General features: G+C 51.4%; 1 protein-coding gene across 1 annotated transcript; it reads left to right on the top strand.

The window, feature by feature from the left end:
- Positions 1-744: 744 nt before the first annotated feature.
- AVIL (advillin) lies at positions 745-20,335 on the top strand. The gene is made up of 20 exons (XM_047067341.1): positions 745-851; positions 3,201-3,285; positions 4,602-4,676; positions 5,368-5,564; positions 7,026-7,134; positions 7,214-7,324; positions 7,591-7,793; positions 8,258-8,336; positions 8,443-8,541; positions 9,234-9,387; positions 9,491-9,591; positions 10,090-10,227; positions 10,334-10,492; positions 11,523-11,702; positions 13,262-13,407; positions 13,546-13,690; positions 15,084-15,272; positions 15,929-15,997; positions 18,185-18,301; positions 19,920-20,335. Exons 2-20 carry the CDS (start codon positions 3,220-3,222, stop codon positions 20,031-20,033), a joined length of 2,451 nt encoding a protein of 816 aa, XP_046923297.1. The 5' UTR covers positions 745-851; positions 3,201-3,219; the 3' UTR covers positions 20,034-20,335.
- The last annotated feature ends 145 nt before the right edge of the window (positions 20,336-20,480 follow it).

Raw genomic sequence — 20,480 nt, 5'->3', positions numbered from 1 at the left:
CACTGGGCTTCTGCTCAAGGTTACAGAAGTCGGGCTGCATTAGTTCTTTCTTGGCCCCTGTTTGGAACCAACTCCATTGCCATCCAGGTGCTTAATAATCATACACTTGGTGTCCTATCGACTTCTGAGGGCGAACCGGAAGCCCCGAGGGACTGGGAGTCCTCACTCTCCCATGTCCCTTACTGATGCTCCCAAAGCAGGATCCCTAGAACTTGGGAGTCCAGCATGGTTCTTGGCACATAATAGGCACTCCAATAATGTTTGGACCCCAAAGGAGACCGTAAGGAGCAAAACAGGATGACCTGATCGCCCCTCTCCTAGACTTCCCTCCCTCTGAGAAATGCCCAGAAGCTTCTCGGGGAGGCATTTGCTAGCCTGGACATCACAGGCACTCAGGGGGCAGCTCTGGCCCCTGCCTCCTGTCATCAGCATAATGCATCCATATCTACAATATGGCGAATTTCATATCCTCCCACCCTCTTCCCTGCATTATTGATGGGCGATGCACTTTAAAAAAAAAAAAATCAATTAGATCAGGGCGTGGAGCTGGAGTTAAAAGAGAAAAGAAGCCTTTAAAAGTCTGCACTTCTTTCTGCTGTTTTGAATAGGAACAGATAAAGCTTCCCCTCTGGTTTGAATAAGTCAAGCCCAGGGCTAGGTTGGCGGTGATTGGCCAGGACTGGGAAAATGAGGTTAAGATGCAAACACAAGCAAATATAAGGCAGTGGTCTGTGCAGCCATTACTAGGCTAAGGCAGCGGAACCTGGCACCTTCTGCTTTGGGTTGGTTCTCCGGAACTGCTGCTACTTTCTCGCCAGAAAACCAGGAAGACCGGTGGGGGAGAAGGCAAGGTAAGGTCTATTTGGTGTGTGGGTGTCCATCAGCAGAGCAATCCTACTGAGCAAGGAAGAAACGAAGGGAAGAGGAGATCGACATTTCTGTGCCTTTGTCTTCTTGGATGAGGCTTTTAAAGGATTAAACCAGGAGTTTGTAACGAGTTGTGCAAACTTCCTGCTGCGAAGTTAAGGCCCTTGTTAGAAACCACTGAACAGATAGAGCACTGTTTTCAAAAGCTGGGAAGTGTGGAGACTTACCCCTTTCACACGTCTCTTGGAAAGGCGGCGTGGGCCAAGGCGGAGGTTAGAACTGCTTCCTCTGCTTGGGCTCCGTTCACAGGGGGATCTGTGAGAGTTAAGGGCCGCTGGCTTTTAGCCTGGGCCTCCAAAACTGCACCCCACCCCAAGGGTTTCTGCAGGGGCCTCAAAAGTCCTGAATTAATAAGGACTTGGAGAAGAGGGAGGGAGAGATTGAGCTTTGGGGGACTTTGATGCCACAGCTGCCATCAACTTTTCTGGGTGTCCCAGGGAGGCAGGAAGTCCCTTCCTTGCGCATGTCCTCTCCTTAAGTGGGGGGACCTTGGCCCAGTGAGCTCCTTCCCTGTTGCTAAGTCCCTGCTGGGAAACAGGACTGCTTTTGGCCTCTCAGACTCACAGCCCTGATGAATGCCGATTCTACCAGGTGGAAGCTTGACTATTTTCAACGAATGAATTCACTGGCCCTTGTCCCCTTCCCCTATTTGGGTCATGGCGTTTGCCTTTAATGAATGAAATCTAGGGTCTGAAGAGAACTTGAACAAATATTTCCTGGCAGTTCTGAGCAGCACCAGGTAGGGTGGGGCAGCACAAGTTATCCAATGAAATCCTCAGACGCCGGCTGCTCCGGGTCTGTGCCCTGCTTTAGTCTTGCTCCAGCAGTACACAAAGGGAGTCTGGGTTTTTTGTTGTTTTTTGTTTTTGTTTCTTTTGCGCTTTTTGCCAAAGTCCACACACTACATAATGGCACGAGCTCTCCAAACCTGGCTTCATCCACCAAGGCTCAAGGATAGAATGGGCAGACATGCTCTTAACAAGCACAGTATGCCTCCAAGTAGCAAAACTCCATACGGCCCTTTCTGGGTGGGTTGTTTCATGTTTTGTTTTTTGTTTCTGTTTTTATTTTGTTGGGTTTTTTTGTTGTTGTTTTGGTTTGGTTTTTTTGCTTCTGTAAATCCATCAAGCACATCTTTTCTCCTTTGCCTCTTGAGAGCATTCATCAGTTATCCGTATCGGAATGCAAGCTCCTTGAGAGCAAGAACCAGACAACAGGCAGGCATTTTATTTATACAAAGCCCCTACGTGACCATGCATGTGTGTAAGTACTTGATAACCCTGGACACGCCCTGAATACAGATGGTGGGGCACCGGACTTCTCTTCACCACTTCCTCCCTCTCCCCACCCTGCCTCGTGGGCAGCCACTGAACCACTGGCTCCTGTGGATCTGTGTGAGAGGGGGAAGGAGAGCATCAGCCCCCAGGAAGACCTGGCCACCCAGCCTTTCCCTGCTGGCTCCCGGAACTCTGTCCCCCCTCTCCCCGCCCAGGCTCTGCCATTTTACTTTCCCTCTTCTTCGAGGCCCAGGGAACATCTTAGTCATCAGACAAAAAGCAAGACAAGCTGTTCAAGTTTTAGGATAGTTTACTTAGAAAAGTCTGGAAAGTAAAAGCCCAATGAGAAAGAGAGTTGACCCCGCAGAGGACCTGGCAAGCAGGACCTCTGGAAAGAGCTGGAAGGAATGAGTGAGAGAAGGCAGCCCAGCTTGGAAATATTCCGGCGTAAGCTTTTCTCCCTGTGAGCCACTGAAGGAAGGTGCATTTAGGAAGGGTTACACGACATCGAAGTGACTAAAAAGCACAGGCTTTAGGGTCAGATACGGATTTCGCTCTAGTGTGTGACCCTAGGCAAATTATTTAACCTCTCTGAACCTCAACTTGCCTGCAATGTAAGATAAAATATACTCCGTTTATGAGAATTAAGTGACATAACGTGAGCCAACACGTTGGCTTGACATATTTATGATCCCTTCAGTAAATGACCGTGACTCTGACCAGAGCTCTTGACAAGGGAAGTGGCAAGGGGGGAGCAGACCTTCTGGGTGGGGACCCCCCAGACCAGCCAGGCTTCCCTGGAGAACTCCGATGAGTCATCTCCCCCTTCCCCCCCGCCCCCCCCCCCCCCCGTCGCCGTGGAGCCGCAGGGCGCACCACAAGGACGTGGCAGGATGGCTGATGAGAAGCTAGGAAATGACCTAGGAGAAAAGCTGGGTGGGTGCGTGCCCCCCCGTGAGGGGCCTCGTCTCCCCTGCTCACTCTGTGCCGTGGCAGCCTTGCGAAGACCAGCACCATGTCTCTGAGCGGCGCCTTCAGGGCCGTGGGCAACGAGCCTGGGATCATCACCTGGCGGATCGAGGTGAGCTGGGCCAGAGGCACACCTTCCTCCCCGTACCGCGGGGCACGCTCTGGCGGCCCTCTGGCACTCCCGAGCCTCCCGTCTTTGGGAACAGCAAGGGGCGGCTTCGGAGCCACCTTTTCCTATCCTTGACCCCTCCTGGGTGCTCAAAGCAGGTGGCGGCAGGTGGAAGAAACGCTTTTAGCCCTGGAGAGCAGGGCCCCAAGCAAAAATAAGCTTGCCCTTTATCCTGACATCTGCTCCGTGAGTCTGCACTTCCCGTAAAGGCCCTGGGGCGATGGGTGGGGCCTGGGCCCACCCGGGAGACCTGTGACTCCTGGCTGCTTCTGTGGGAAAACCAGAACCTGTCTTCCACAGGGCACTTTGGCTCCTGCCAAGTGGTAGGGGAGGTAGGGGGCGTGGTGGTTGCCTCTGGCGGGGGGGGGGGGGGGGGGGGGGGGTGTATGCCTCTCCCGCCCAGCTCCAGCTCCAACAGTCTGTAGCTGGGAACAGCCCTGGCCCCAGGGCATCTCCACCTGCCAGATGCAAAGACCCCCTCCCCGTGCTCCCACGTCCCTGCTCCGAGCCCAGAGAGGGGCTGCTGCAGAAAACCCAAAGCACTTAAGGCTACCTGTTCGTTTCAATTTAGGTACTAAATGTTACCAAAAGTATGGTCTATTTAGCATTTTTACATTTGACACGCACATTTTACATAGAACACACACAAGTATGACTCAGGTTTACCTCACTTGGTGAGAGTGATGGAAATGCACGTGTGAGGCCAGGTGCGTGGCTCTCCTGGGGCAAGCCATACGTGCAGGTGGCAGCTCAGGCCCCCACCCCAGGCTGCAATACAGAACACCAGGCATGGAGCCCCTTTGCACCTGCTGGCACTCGCCTCCCACAGCCCCATGGTGTCCCCACGTCCCGTTTGCAGACCTTGGCCAGCACTGGGCGGTCGGGGCTGGAGAACAGTGCTAGAGGCACCTGGAGCGGCTGCTCCGAGGTGGGATTTCACTTGGCTTATATCCAGCTCTTTTGCCTGCAAAGCCTGCAAAGGCTCCTCACAGTGTAGTGAGACGAGACCATGCAGGTGGTGGGGAGGAGGACGGGGTGAAGACGGGGACCCAGATTCAGAGCTGGGACCATGCAGGCAGAGCCGAGCAAAAGCGAGGGGGGCGGCCCCGCTGATCCTGTGGCCGGCCGCTATGCCCCGTAGGATCAGTGGTGACATCTCCCCTACCTCTCCCCTGCCACATGTGCCAAAAGATGGAGAGGAGAGGGAGGCTGGAGGGGTGGGGTAGATTGCAGACTACTCACACCCCTTGTCCTTCCAGAAACTGGAGCTGGCGCTGGTGCCCCTGAGTGCCCATGGCAACTTCTATGAGGGGGACTGCTACGTCATCCTCTCGGTGAGCACCATCTCCTTCTTCCCAAGAACTTCTCCCCTGAGAGCCAGTTCCCGGGTTCCGCTGAGATCTGCTGCTGACGCTAATCAGGTCCCTGGTATCCGTCTTGGTCTTTCCTCAGTGTTTTACAGAACAGGCCTCCAGCTTGAGTCTCAAAGGCCGTTCTTAGGGGATGGAGCCCTCAGTCTGAACCTCAGCGGGTAGCCCGCAAGCATCACTTCTCCCTCCCGGGGCTCAGACCCCACATTAAAGTGGTGTGGAGGAAGGCCAGGTAAATACAAGGCCGTGCCTCAAAGTGCTCGTTCTAGTTGAGGAAACAATATCCCACAAGAACGATGCCAACAGAGCCACGCAGATGGACAGACCAGTGCTGTGCCAGCTGTGTAAGGGCAGGGGGGCAGCAAGGTAAGTCTGCCCCCTGCCTTGGAAAGGATCCTCACTGGTCTCCATGTAGTTTGAGAACAGTAAGCTGTCAACTTGCCCCGAAGGTGGGAGGAATGTGGGCTGCTGGAGCTTGGGCCACACAGCAGGTCTGCACAGAGGCCACTGCCGCAAGGGAGAGAGGCCCCGAGCCCCCCTAGGGCGGGACACGAGCCACCTTATGCTGTGTCCCTCCTACACCGGAGGGGCCAGCGGCAGAGCAGGGGCGGGGTGGGTGAGCCGGCCCCCGACCCGATCTCTCTGGACATCCCAGACACGAAGAGTGGGCAGCCTCCTCTCCCAGGACATCCACTTCTGGATCGGGAAGGACTCCTCCCAGGATGAGCAGAGCTGCGCGGCCATCTACACTACACAGCTGGACGACTACCTGGGAGGCAGCCCTGTGCAGCACCGAGAGGTCCAGTACCATGAGTCTGACACCTTCCACGGCTACTTCAAGCAGGGCATCGTGTGAGTAGTTACGCCAGAGCAAGGACATAAGTGGCAGCTTACCCAACAGGAAACCACAAAGGCCAATAAATACGTGAAGGGTCCAAGAAATGCAAATCAAAACAAAGCTATCACTTCCACCTGTCGGAGAAGGCCGGATCAGAGGGCCGGGTGGTGGCAAGCGGTGGCAAGGCCGTGGGGAAATAGGAGCCCTCGTGCCGCCCTGGCGGGGGGACCGCCATAGCGTTCTGGAGAGCAGTCTGCTCCGCGGAGGCAAATCCCACTTCTGGAGGCATGACTCAGAGGACTTCTCATATACCCGGGTCTGCAAGAGCTCGTGAGCCAGAATGTCCACAGCAGTGTCATTAGTGGTGGCAGGAAGCTGTAGGCCAGGTAGAGTGCCCACCCCTGGGAGATTGGAGAGGAGAAATACTCCAGGGCTCCAAGGAGCACTGTGTGGCAGCTGGAGACAATGGGTCAGACACACACCTAATGTGTGGGCGGGTCTTACATCCATGGTGCTCCTGAACAAAGACACAGACTTGAACTACGTGACAATGCCAGTTTCTGTTTTTAAAAAATATACGCCCACCAAACAACAGGACACACTTATCACGATGAAAAGAAAAAGATAGTTGTTCCACTGTTGGAAGGGATGCCTGTGGGAGGGAGAGGAATGGGCGAGCATAGGCAGATAAAAGGGAATACATAAATACTGAAAACGAGCGAGGGGTCTTGTAAAGGACAGTGCTGATAATGTCCCATGAACGGAGGAGTTTAACTCCAAACTTTGCACTTGAGATCAAAAACAACAAGAGGAATTCAAACGAGCTGGAGAAATCTGAGGCTGGTCCAAGGCTCGCCTCTTGCAGGCTGACAGTCCCCACTGACTGGGGACCTGCTGGGCACAGAGCACCACAAGGTGTCACCAGGGAGCCCAAAGACAAACCTTCTGCTCCGGGGTGGCTTTCTGCATGCCCTTCAGGTGCAGGACCCTGGGATGGAGGCCGGGTTGGGACAAACACCAGGGATAGGAGGGCTGATTCCTGGAGAGAGGGTTTGTCTTAAGGCCTGAGTGTCATTGATGCTTCTGCTGCTCCCCGACTTGTGCCCCTTTCTTTGTCACACGTTGATCTTCAGACAGTTGCTAGAACAAAGCAAGTTCATGCCACAGGGTCTTCCGCACTGACGATGAACCCTCTGGAACTCTTGCCCTCTGTCTGGCGGGTTCCTATCCCTCTTAATACATTAGCTTGATTGCCATTCCTTTAGAGAAGACTGCCCTGACCACTCTGTCAAAAAGTCTGTCACTCAGTCTACTTCTGTGGCAGCCATGACCACCACTCATGTTTACCTGCTTATGTCCTGTTGTCGCCCCTACAGGCAGAGGCCGCAGCTGTGTAGTTTACAACGGTCCCCCCAGTACCCGGCACGTGGCAGGTGCTCGGTAAATAACTGGCTGTTATTTGGATATTCCCACAGCTACAAGAAGGGGGGTGTGGCCTCCGGGATGAAGCATGTGGAGACCAACACCTATGACGTGAAGCGGCTGCTACACGTGAAGGGGAAAAGAAACATCAGGGCCACCGAGGTAAGTCCTCCCCACCGTCTGTCTGCTCCACCTGGCGCCTAAGAATTCCTCCTGAACAATGTCTGCTTCCCATCTGCAGGTGGAAATGAGCTGGGACAGTTTTAACCAAGGTGATGTCTTCTTGCTGGACCTTGGGAAGGTCATCATCCAATGGAATGGCCCAGAGAGCAACAGCGGAGAGCGCCTGAAGGTGTGGTTCATGGGGCTTGCAGTCTCTCAGTTGCCTTTTCCTTTTTCTTTCTTCCACTGGCTCTTCCCTTGAGATGCAAGACAGACCTCTGCCTTTGAGTAGAATCTGTTTCAGAGACAGGCCAAGTGCGTGAGTCTGTGACTCACTCCAGGGTCCTAAGCATCAGAATAACCCCTATGTCTGGGACCCGGGTTGCTCCTCCCAAAGCCAGCAGGTGCAGAAGGGGCCCTGGTGGGGCTAACTGCTTCCTTGGGCTTCTTTGATAGGCTATGCTTCTGGCAAAGGATATTCGGGACAGAGAGCGAGGGGGCCGTGCTGAAATAGGTGTGATCGAGGGAGACAAGGAGGCAGCGAGTCCGGAGCTGATGAAGGTCCTTCAGGACACCCTCGGCCAACGCTCCATTATCAAGCCTGCAGTCCCCGATGAGATCATAGATCAGCAGCAGAAATCAAACATCATGTTGTATCAGTGAGTAACTAAACCTACATGCTGGCTGGAAGCCAGGGTAGGGGAAGATGTCTCCTGGAAAACCAAGCTACCTGTGCTTGGCTCCTCATTTTGGGTACAGGCGTCTGGCTTTCTTTTAACCCTTTTCATATGCAGCTTCTAGACGGACCTCAGTGTTCCCCACCCAAGGAGGCAGCTACTGTCTATTCTTGTCAGCAACCCTTCCTCGTCTCTTGAGGAAGGTCTTCCTTTACTTGAGTCTATACATGCCCCGGGAGGTGGAGGAGATAATGTTTGGGAGAGAGATGCACAGCAGTCTTCTAGAGAACAGAATCCATTACATTCTTGTCTGCATTTAAGCCACCCCTGTCATAAGAAGTCAAAATTTATCCAGAAACTCCACACTAAAAGCCAGCAAAAATACCAAATTGACTACAAACGCTTTGTAGAAGAGAAGGCACAGGCTAATTTCTCCCCTTTTCCAGTGTCTCAGACTCAGCTGGGCAGCTGGCGGTCACAGAGGTAGCAACAAGACCACTGGTCCAGGACTTACTGAACCATGATGTAAGTAGAGCTTGGGTGGGCTTGGCGTCTGGGGCCAGCCCTGGCTTTAGAGATCTTCCTTATGTTCCTCAGTGGCAGTAACCACTTTTATCCCCTACTGCTTCAGGACTGCTACATCTTAGACCAAAGTGGGACCAAGATCTACGTGTGGAAAGGAAGAGGGGCCACAAAGATTGAGAAACAGACAGCCATGTCTAAAGCCCTGGTAGGAGCCACAGGCGTATGGTATTGTCCCCAAAATTCTGGTAGTAACACTTCAGACATGTAGCCATATTCGGAACCGGGGCATAGAACATCACAGTCACGTATGTGAACTTCAGTCTGATAGACAAACTGGGATTCAAATCCAGGTTTGCTCTACATCTCCGGTATATTCGGAGGATTCTGAGGGTTCCGAGGATTAAATAACATTTGCAAAGCACTTAGAACAGTACCTGGCCCCTACCCCTGCTCAGAACACGGCTGCTGTTATCGAAGGGGATGTCCCATCACGCTTGACAGCCCTGTCTTCAAGAAGCTTAGGAAGCCATGCAGGCCCATGCAGATGAGCCCAGCAGGATGCACTTACAAAGCAGTAAACGAGCAAACGAATTTGACACGAAATCAGTGGAGTACGTGAGTGCTGCAAGAACATAGTATAGATGATCTTGCAAAAAATAAAATAAAAAATTAGTCATAATCATGACAGCCCAATCAAGAGATACTGGGACTGTTCCCTCTGTCCTTCCCTTGAGGCAGGTAACTTGGCCACTACACATAAGTGAGTTAGGATTTGATTCTGACTCCCAGCAGGGAGCAATCCTATCAACTGGCTTCAAAGGGGTGAGTGAGCAGCCGAGCAAAGAACCCAGTGTATTCCCTGATTGACCTGCCTTCCGGGGCTGGGGGTGTCTGCAGAGCTTCATCCAGATGAAGGGCTACCCCAGCAGCACCAACGTGGAGACCGTCAACGACGGTGCCGAGTCGGCCATGTTTAAGCAGTTGTTCCAGAAGTGGTCAGTGAAGGACCAGACCACCGGCCTGGGGAAAACATTTGGCATTGGCAAAATCGGTGAGGCTGCTCCTCAGATCGCCTTCTCACGGCCGGGACTCTCTAGAAAGGCAGCCACGGGTGCCGTTCACTCACTCGGCTTCTCCCAACCCCTTCTCTGCAGCTAAAGTTTTCCAGGAGAAATTTGATGTGACCCTGCTGCACGCCAAGCCGGAGGTGGCTGCCCAGGAAAGAATGGTCGATGATGGCAATGGAAAAGTTGAGGTGAGTCAGTGATTCACGCCTCGGGGGGGGGGGGCAGGGGGGGCGGCAGGCGGCACTGGCCCTCCTGGCTGTCCTGCTGGAGAGGAGGGAGCAGGTGATTCCGTGTCTGCTTTGACACCCCTCTGGCACCTCAGAAGCAGTCTCTAAGAGGTGTCTGAGTCTGCAAAGCTTTCCCACAGTGCCTCAGGGACGTGAAAGGCTGACAGCCCAGTGTGCTCTCAATAACTCACCTGGCAGATAGATTCAAATCATCCCCGAGCCGTGATGGGGCGCACCTGAGCGGGAATGATCCGGTTCTCCTCGGGATTTGGATCCTGCAAGTGTGATAAGCCCTCACGGCGAGGAAAGAAGAACCAGGGAGGGAAGGTGTACTTTTCAGTGGACGTTAGTGTCTTTCCTGCCGCGTTCTCTGCTGAGCACGGCCCAATCCCTTCCGGCAGCTGTCCCTTACGAACAGGAGCCCCATCCCTGGGAAATTGTGTCTCCTTCTGCACCCAGGTCTGGAGAATTGAAAACCTGGAGCTGGTCCCTGTGGAGCATCAGTGGTATGGCTTCTTTTATGGGGGAGACTGCTATCTGGTCCTCTACACGTACGAGGTGAATGGGAAGCCACATTACGTCTTGTACATCTGGCAGGTAGGCCTGAAGCAGGCTCTTAGCTCTGGCTGCTGATGCTTCCTCTGGCCCCTGAGTGGGGGCAAGGGGTGGCGGGGACCCATTTCTCCCCCTCTAACCACCGCAGGGCCGCCACGCCTCAAAGGATGAGCTGGCAGCCTCGGCATACCAGGCCGTGGAGGTGGATCAGGAGTTTGCTGGGGCCCCTGTGCAGGTTCGAGTTACCATGGGGAAGGAGCCACGCCACTTCATGGCCATCTTCAAAGGGAAGCTCGTTATCTTTGAGGTGAGACCCTCAGATAAGATTACACCATGAGCAGGAATGCCCAGAACTCGCAGGTCAGCAGGAGGCTACCGAATCGGAGAGGAGGGAGGGAGACCAGGGCTTGGGGCAGACACAGACAAGAAGCGGGTTAATCTCGGGGCACCTGGGCGGCTCAGCACAGTTCATGAGTTTGAGCCCCACGCCGGGCTCAGCACTGGCAATGAATGCATGGAGCCTACCTGGGATTCCCTCTCTCCCTCTCTCTCTGCCCCTTCCCCGCTCGTGTTCTCTCTCCCTCCCTCTCCTCTCTCTCTCTCTCTCTTTCTCAAAAATAAATAAACATTTTTTACAAAGAAGAAGAAGGGGAAGAGGGTTAATCTCTCCAAGCCATTCAGGTGAATCCCAACTGCCTAGGACTTTAAGTCCAAACCACTGCCCAATTAATGTTCAAGGTCCTTCATGATCTGACCCATATTACCTCTGCAGGTGTATTACCCTCAGCTCCCTAACCTACACACTTCACTCTAGTGAGGTGAGTCTCCTCATGAGACCTCACGTGTGCCACGTGTCCAGCCCCGCCATGTCCAACCCTCCCTCCCCCACTGGATGTGCCCTTTCGAACTCAAGTCCCACTTCCTCCATGAAGCTCTGGCCGAAGCAACACCAGGAATGTGTAATGTCATTTGCTTGATATCACACAAGCCTGTGGTCAAGTCCTAGCCTTGTCATTTATTAACCAGATTGCTAAGCCTCAGTTTTCCCATCTGTACTACAGGATAATCATACCTACTTCACATGGTTATTCTGAGGTTCCGTGAAATAATGTAGGTGAGGTGCTAACCACAGAGCCTAACAGACAATAAAAGTCTCAGAGTGGGAGCTAATATTATTGGCTCCATGATGCCAGTTCACCTGACCTCTTCCAGTGTGCATGGCAGCTCCCCGTGGGCAAAAGCAGTGTTGAATCCATCCACAGTGTCTACAACGGCGACCCCAGAGCTCCGCTCACGTGGGGCTCCAGAGAACCAGATTCTGCTCTTCTCCTCTCTAGGGTGGGACTTCCAGAAAGGGAAACGCTGAGCCCGACCCTCCAGTGAGGCTCTTCCGGATTCAAGGAAATGACAAATCCAACACCAAAGCGGTGGAGGTTCCAGCCTTGGCCTCCTCCCTAAACTCCAATGATGTCTTTCTGCTGCGGGCCCAAGCAGAACACTACCTGTGGTACGGCAAGGTAAGACAAGACGTCTGGCCCCAGTGGACACACCGGCCCCTGGGAGCCCTGCCCTGGGCCCTCCCTCCCGTCAGCGAGGCCAGAGGAACTAAACAGTAGGCCGGAGCAGTCCTCAAGAAGATGAGCCTTTCCCTAAAGGATCTTCAAAGAGTGTGAGTGTTTCTTGCAATTAGAAACTCACTGACCACATTGCTCACACCCAGGAGACACTCCATAAGCTTCTACACAGACGGAGGCTGGATAAGCCAATCTTTCCACACCGGTCTGGTGGAATGTAACAGGACAGGCATGAACACTGAGCAAAAGCGCTAGAACTGCGATTCTGTCCATTCAGATCGCATCTACGTTAAAAAGCACTAACACTTACAAAAGAGAACGGAGCTGGGAAAGATGCTCAATGCCACACTCACCGGGGAAGGGCAAGTGAAAACCACAGAGATGCTACTGTACAGCTAGGAGAGTGGCTAAAAAAAAAAGGAAAAAAAAAAAAGCAGACAATGTCAAGTGCAGATGAGGGCACAGAGCAACAGGAACTCGTGGGCATTGCTGGTGGCAGTGCAAATACAGCCTTTGGGAAACAATTTGACGGTTAATCTTATAAAACACACACATACGATCCGGCAGCCCCACGCCCGGTTTTACCCATGTGAGATAATAAAACTACCTTCACACAAATATGCATAGCACCTTTATTCACTGGCACCCAAAATTGGAAGCAACTCAACTAGAAAATGAAAACAGCGGTATATTCATACTACTATTCATAGTAGAATACCTCTCGGCAACGCAGAGAAAAGCTGTTGATACTCACGACAAAGCTGAATCTCAAATGCGCTGTGCTAAGGAAGCCAGCCTCAAAGGCTACACAGTGCGTGATTCCGTGTATAACATTCTGGAAAAGGCAACAGTGTAGTGATGGAGAACAGACCGACGGTTGCCGGAGGTTAGGGACGTGGGGAGCATCCGACCACAGAGGGGTAGTCCGAGGGAATTTTTGGCGGGGCTGAGGCAAATGTTCTAGACCTTCCGTTTTGATGGTGGTAACGTGATTCTGTGTGTTTGTCAAGGCTCATAGAAGTGTACACCAAAAAGAGTGAATTTTCTTGAATGAGTAACTTTTCAAATTTAAGTTTTTTTCTCTTAAAAAAGAATCCGAAGTCGGTGCTAAAATTCCAAGTGAAGCCAAAACCAAGGGGGCTCTTGCCGACTTCTGTGTGGGTTTCAGAGTCCAGTCCTGCTCTCTGCCACCATACTGCTTTCCTCTCCCCCGCCCCTCCTCTCCCAGCACTAGAACAAACCTCTCTCCCCCTCCTGAGGCGCTGTGGCTTTGGTAGCTGATCCCAGGACACTCTCAGTGTGGCTTCGCCCCCTACATCATCGCATCTATGTACGACTAACCCCTGTGATCTCCTCACCCAGCACTAGAACAAACCTCTCTCCCCCTCCTGAGGCGCTGTGGCTTTGGTAGCTGATCCCAGGACACTCTCAGTGTGGCTTCGCCCCCTACATCATCGCATCTATGTACGACTAACCCCTGTGCTCTCCTCACCCCCACTCAGGGATCTAGTGGGGATGAGCGGGCAATGGCCAAGGAGCTGGCTGGCCTTCTCTGCGAGGGCACCGAGGACACTGTGGCCGAGGGCCAGGAGCCGGCTGAGTTCTGGGACCTGCTGGGAGGCAAGACTGCCTACGCCAATGACAAAAGGTAGGGGAACACAGCGCCCCCTCGTCTGGGCTCCCCCTGGCGCCCAGGCTTGGGAACTGCACAAACTCTAGGATGCCTTTCCGTTTTAAAAACCTGATTTCCACGTCGCTCAGTTCCTCTGAATGGACTGTATTGCAGACTACAGCAGGAAATCCTAGACGCGCAGCCCCGTCTCTTTGAGTGTTCCAATAAGACAGGGCGGTTCGTTGTCACTGAGATCACAGACTTCACCCAGGATGACCTGAACCCAGGTGATGTGATGCTCCTGGATACCTGGGACCAGGTAAGACGCAGCCAGAGAACGAGTGGCAGAGATCCCCACAGTTGAGGCTATTTTTTGTGTAGTGCCTCCCCTGTCAAGGATAAACCCAGGGTAGCTCTGGCCCACCCTCGAGTCAACCAAACATTCGTCAAGGGTAACCAAAGGAAGAGCCCACTCTTTGCCAGGGATGGAGAAATCAGAAGGTTGTTTAGAACTGCCGCCTTGGGGATTTTCCCACTTTGCCCTGGGAAAATCAGGCCATCTTATCGTCAGGCGCTCCTTTCTCTTCCGCCAACAGGCTCCACACTCGGAGATATGGGCCTGTTAGGGAATATAGGGCTGTAAAGGGGATATCTTCGGGGCAACCCCTCCCTGACATTCAGCTCAGCACACATACTCAGCCCCTCCTTCATGCCAGTCCCTGCGGTGGGTGTAGTGTCACCAAGGTGAAGGGCCCCTGCTCTCAGAGTTTACAGACCGATGGAGGAACTGGACATAGAAACATCCTTTTGCTATGATGGGGGTGTGAGGTGCCGCGGGAGCACAAATTAGGGGCACGCAACACCGTTTAGGGGCTCAGAGAAGACTCCTTAGAAGAGATGGCTCCCAGGCTGAATCTCCAAGGACAAGTAGGCTCGGTAGAGAGGTAGAGGGAACATCCTGGGCAAAGGAAACAGCACAAGTAAAAGCAAGGCACGGAAGAGTCTAATACACAGGGAACTACCATCGATATCCCATCAAGCCATAGAGTTAAGGAGTTAGAGATGAAGCTAAGAAGTAGATTACCTGCTGTACCCACCAGGCCCAGTTTGAATTTCATCCTGGAAAGCTACTGAAATTTAGGCAGGTGAGTGACATGGTCACTGTGCTTTCAACAGATCATTCTGGAAAGTAGGAGAGGAGGGATGGCGGCGGAGGGGGACGGGGCAACAGAACACTGCACACTGGGAAGCCAGTTAGGAGAGTATTGTAACAGTCAAGTAAGAGCCACCATAAGCTGCACGGGGGCAGTGGGATGGTGACAGATTTGCCAAATGCCGGATACAGGGGCATCTGGGATGACTCCCGGGGCACTGCCCGAGGTGACCCGATGGATGCCATTCACCAAGAGTGGAGACACAGACCCAAGTCTAGAAGAAAAGAGCCGCCTTTGGGGGTGTTGTAGCTGAGGTGCTCAGAGACCACGATGAGGGGGGGTCCTGCAAGAAGTTGGGTTCAGGAAGCTGAAGCTTAACGAGATCTAGGAGACACATGCGCCATTAGAATTCTGGGAAAACTTTTCTCTCTGCTGAACAAATCAAGCTGGGAAAGTTCTCTGAGGCTGTGACTTGCTGAGGGGGCAAGATAGGGCAGGGTATATGGTCTGGTACCTTGTCCTTGATATAAGCACATGAATGTTCCACCTCTCCAACAGGTATTCTTGTGGATCGGGGCTGAGGCCAATGCCACAGAGAGGGAGAGAGCCCTCACAACGGCCGCGGAGTATCTGCACACTCACCCCAGTGGCCGAGACGCTGACACACCGATCCTGATCATTAAACAGGGGTTTGAGCCTCCCACCTTCACAGGATGGTTCTTGGCCTGGGACTCGCATATGTGGAGTGTAAGAACAGAGAGCATGGGCGAGATATGCCTACCGCCTGGGAGCTGAGCGCTGGTAGCTCAGGGGGAAAGTGGGGTCCCGACTTAAGGGCTGAGTAAATCCAGGACCACATTCCCCCCGCCCCCTCCCCACTCCCTGCTTTTTACTTTCCTTCTCTTTTCCACCCACCAGGGCAGTAAGTCCAGTTAGGGAAATTCACAGCTTGTCTCAGGAATAAGCAGTGCGTGGAGGTAATAGTTTATAACGTTTATCCACACACATCACCTTTTTGAGGTTCACAGCCACCCTGACAGCTGGGGCATTTGTAACCTGTTTCCCATGTTATGAATGAGGAGGCTTAGAGGAGAGGGGTTTTGTCTAAAGTCACTATTAACCAATAGGAAGAAGCCAGGATTTCTGACTCCTAGCCTACCTCTCTGTCTTCAGTCTCATACAGAGGATTAGGAAACACCAGCAAAGAGCGCAGATCATGTTTAAGTACCTTCCAGCCTGGCCTTGACCAGAAGGGGGGATTTTCATCTGTGCTCCCCCCCCCCCACAATGTCTTTTGATTCCCTGATTCTTTCACCTGTTTGCTCTCCTTGAGGGTACAGCCTAGGCCTGAGGCGTCACTCCCCACAGAAACAGCACCGCGTCCTGTTTTGTATCTGTTTCAGGCAGGGAAATCATATGAACAGTTAAAAGAAGAGCTGGGAGACACTGCTGCTATCACAAGAATCACCGCGGTGAGTTGGGTTTACTCTTGGAGAAGCAAGCAGAGCCCGAGAGAAACCGCAAATGCTACAGACGTCATGTGGGCAAAACCCTATCTCGTCCTTCTTAGTATCGCTCTAGTGGTCCATTTTGATTTAAGATTGTTGGGGTGTTTTTTAAGTTTATTTATTTTGAGAGAGCATGAGGATGCAAGCGGGAGAGAGGCAGAAAGAGGGAGACACAATTCCAAACAGTTTCTGCACTGTAAGCACAGAACCCAAAGTAGAACTCGAACCCACAAACCCAAGAGATCACAACCTGAGAGGAAATCAAGAGTCAGACGCTTAACTGACTGAACCACCCAGGTGCCCCCAGATTTAGGATTGTTTTAATCAACAGAAAAGCAGGTCTCAAAACCAAGTCCCTCATTTTACTGCCTTCCAGAATTTAGAAGAGACTTGCTTTAAAAAAAACAAACATTTTTATTCATTTATTTTTTTTAATGCTTGTTTATTTTTGAGAGAGAGCAACACACACAGAATGCGAGTGGGGCAGGGGCAGAGAGAGAGAGGGAGACACAGAATCCAAAGCAGGCTTGAACTCACAAACTGTGAGATCATGACCTGAGCCGAAGCCGGACGCTCAACCGACTGAGCCACCCAGGCACCCCTTTAATGCTTAGTTATTTTGAGAGAGAGAAAGAGCACAAGGCAGGGAGGGGCAGAAAGCGAGGGAGACACAGAGTCGGAAGCAGGCTCCAGGCTCTGACCTGTCAGCACAGAGCCCGGCAAGGGGTTCAAACTCAAAAGTTGTGAGATCACGACCTGATCCAAAGTCGGGACACTTAACTGACTGAGCCACCCAGGCGCCTCCCCCCCACCAAAAAAAAAAAAAAAAAAAAAGCCGAACATATTTTTAAATATAAATACAAGGAATTATGACCTATGAACTACCTGGTATTATGAACCAAATTTTTTGTCCTCCAAAATACATAGGTTGAACTCCTAACCCCTAACGTGATGGTACTGGGAGGTGGGGCCTTTAGGAGGTAATTAGGTCATGAGGGCGGGGCCTTCATGAATACGATTAGTGCCCTTAAAGGAAGAGCTATGAGGGCTTGCTCTCTGCTCTCTGCCATGTGAGGATACAATGGGAAGATGCCACCTGCAAGCCAGGAATCAGCCTCTTGCCTGACCTAGGATTTGCAGGCATCTTGGTCTTGGACTTCCTAGCCTCCACAACGGTGAGAAATAAATGTTTGCTGTTTAAGCTAAACAACAAACAAAACGAAAACGACAAAAACAAAAACTAATTTTATTATTCAAGTCTGTTATTCAGGACAGATTACACTGACTGGTGGTATTTTTCATAAACAATAAGCTTTTAACCTACGTGATATGCTTACCGATTTCTGACAGTCAGGTCCACAGAAACTCAGGCCATTACCCCCGTTTTAATGGCTACAGGAAGTGGAGCCTCTGGCCAGGAATCCAACATTTCTTTAACATCAGGATGAGTACATGGTACCAGGTGTCCAAACCATCTGCAATTCTATCCTTTGTGCTCTACAAACTCAAGATTCCAAAACTGATGGTGATGTAGTATCTTTAAAATAGATGTAGGAATAGTATGACTTCAGGGCTCCTGGGTGGCTCAGTCAGTTAAGCGTCCTGACGTTGCTTCAGGTCATGATCTCATGACTCATGAGTTCGAGCCCCGCATCGGGCTGTGTGCTGGCAGCTCAGAGACTGAAGCCTGCTTCGGATTCTGTCTCCCTCTCTCTCTGCCCCTCTCCCGCTCGCATCCTGTGTATGTGTGTCTCTCTCTCAAAAATAAATAAACTTTAAAAAAAAAAAAAAGAATAGTATGACTTCAATTGAGAGTCATTTAAAGGCTGGAAATGTAGAACTTAAATACAAGTGCCAAAAGAAGGTATGTGATCACAGTATTTAAATGAGATGTAGGCACAGCGTTTATGCCAAAATGGCTATACAGGATTTACCCTAGACTTAGTTTTCCCCAGAAGGACCCCAAAATCTGAATATTTCAGCTTCCCAGATGATTCTGACATGCAGTCAGCTTTAGGGACCATTGTTCTAAAAGGTGATCACAAAGGGTGCAGTGGTATAAGCCGAAATATTAAATGTTATACATACAGAACTTCAGTTGCACAGAACCTGAACAGTCTTTTATCCCGTCTACGTTCTTACCTTGCCCAGGACATGAGGAACGCAACCCTCTCCCTGAATTCTGAGCCAAAATATTACCCTATAGAAGTTCTGTTGAAAAATCAAAATCAGGAGCTGCCCGAGGATGTGAACCCTGCCAAAAAGGAGGTAAGTAGCTAAAGGAGCTGCGTCTAATGTGAGTGGAGCTCTCCATGAGGAAAGCACCTGTCTCAATCTACGGCCTAGGAGGACAGCTCTGGCACATTGTAGGCCCCTCAACAGACATCTGAGCTACCCAGTAGCTCAAGACAATACCCCAGGCTCCTTTTTTTTTTTTTTCATCACCTCTCACAGCAACCCATCAGCTAGCCTCTGCCCCCTCCCCTCCATCTCTCTGCTGTCCAGCCATCATGGACGACTGCAATAGTCCCCCAACTGATTTCCACCCTCGTCCCTACGATCAGTTCCCCACATTAACAGCCAATAGGCTTTTAACACAGGTAACACTGTTCTGCTCGAAACACCTCACGTGGCTTCCCACTGCAATTAGAACAGAATCCAAAATCCCTTCTGTGGCCTCCAAGGCTCTACACAGCCTGGCCCCTGCCCACCTCTCTGATTTCACCTCATCGACCACTGCCTTCTTCACTTCCCACCCCCTCCGGCCTGTGGCTCCCTTTCTGTCTCAAACCTGCTCATCCCAGCCTTCGAGCCTTTACACTTGCTACTGCTCCCACCCAAAACTACTTTCTTCTCTCAGATCCTCACAGAGCCAGCTCCTCCACACTGTTTAGGCCTCAGCTTCAGTGACCACCCCCGGAAAGGCCTTCCCTGACCGCCCCGTCAAATACTGCTTAAGAGCAAGCTCCTTGTCTGTCTCATTCGCCACCACATTCTCCGCTTTTCAGCACCTGTAACAGTTCCTGCCACAAACAGGCCCTCTTTAAGTTTTGGCTGAATGAATGAACACGTTGAATTAATTAACTCATTTTCCCCTTGAAGGAGTTGATTTGGGAAGGGCCTCTGGGTTTCCCCCAATGTCTTACCCAACCAACTCTTAAGTATCTGAACTACAACTTTCTTGAAAACAGAGGCCGTACCTTCATTCAGACAGAAAATATTCAGTAAGCATCAATAAATAAACTTTAGGAGAATTTTATGCGCTCAACAAGATCCACTTGATCATGCATTTGGAAATGTCTGGTTAGGGATGCCTGCGTGGCTCAGTCGGTTGAGCGTCCGACTCGATTTCGGCTCAGGTCATGATCTGTGGTTCGTGGGATTGAGACCTACGTCGGGCTCTGTGCTGACAGTGAGGAGCCTGCTTGGGATTCTCTCCCCCCCGCCCCCTGCTCCTCCCCTGCTCACACACACGTGCACACGCTCTCAAAAATAAATATTAAAAAAAAAAATGAAAATGTCTGGATAAAAATGGTAGATAAGGGTATGAAGCACGGAAAACCATCACTCAATTCAGTTCTCCATTCAGCCAAAACCTAATGTCTAGAATTCATCATATATAACCCATTCTTGTTCTTCTGGAAAAAAACTGGTGCCGGGTGGGACCATGAGAGCAGCAAATCCAGTCAGCTTCTCCTCGGGCCAAAATGAGACCCCACAACCTAAGAACTCTTCAATGAGTAATTTAAGTCTATTACGGACTTTCTGAAAACTTCACTCTCTTTCCCGCTTCAAAGACACTCTCTGGCTCTACCCTCCCCACTTCTGCTGGCATTGATAGGTGCCATGTTTTCCTTCTAACCGGAGACTCTGTTTTCTCTCTTAGAATTACCTCTCTGAACAGGACTTTATTTCTGTGTTTGGCATCACAAGAGGGCAATTTGCTGCTCTGCCTGGCTGGAAGCAGCTCCAAATGAAGAAAGAAAAGGGGCTTTTCTAAGGCAAGAAGCTATATGCCTACTGCAAGACCACAGAAGAGAGCAGAGCGTGCCAATATCAGGAAAAGAATTTACCTGCCAATTTTTGCCTAATAGCCAGCTCCTTAAGTCAGATGCAAATCACAGCATGTTCTCCATTTTTCTCATCCCTGCATTCCTTGTTATATACCTAAAATGTTAAATACTCAGTTTTCGATTTTTGTGGCCTTCCGGTGTCCCAGCAGAAAGCACTAAACCTGCATCATGAATCCACTGAAGTCAAAGTAAGAGAAAAAAAAACCCAAAGTTTAAAGCGTTTAATAATGGGGCAAGGACGCACATTGGTTTTAAATGTTAAGATCAGGGGGCACCTGGGTGGCTCAGACGGTTAAGCGTCAGATTCTTGATTTCAGCTCAGGTCATGATCTCATAGTTCGTGAGCTGGAGCCCAAAGTCGGGCTCTGTGCTGA

The sequence above is a fragment of the Lynx rufus genome, unplaced genomic scaffold, assembly GCF_022079265.1.
Source record: "Lynx rufus isolate CCGP_SWC_20201006 ecotype Redwood Valley unplaced genomic scaffold, mLynRuf1.p SCAF_7, whole genome shotgun sequence".
NCBI classification, from domain to species: Eukaryota; Metazoa; Chordata; class Mammalia; order Carnivora; family Felidae; genus Lynx; species Lynx rufus.
Note: the sequence above shows the minus strand (reverse complement) of the source record. Positions and strands in the feature narration are given on the sequence as shown.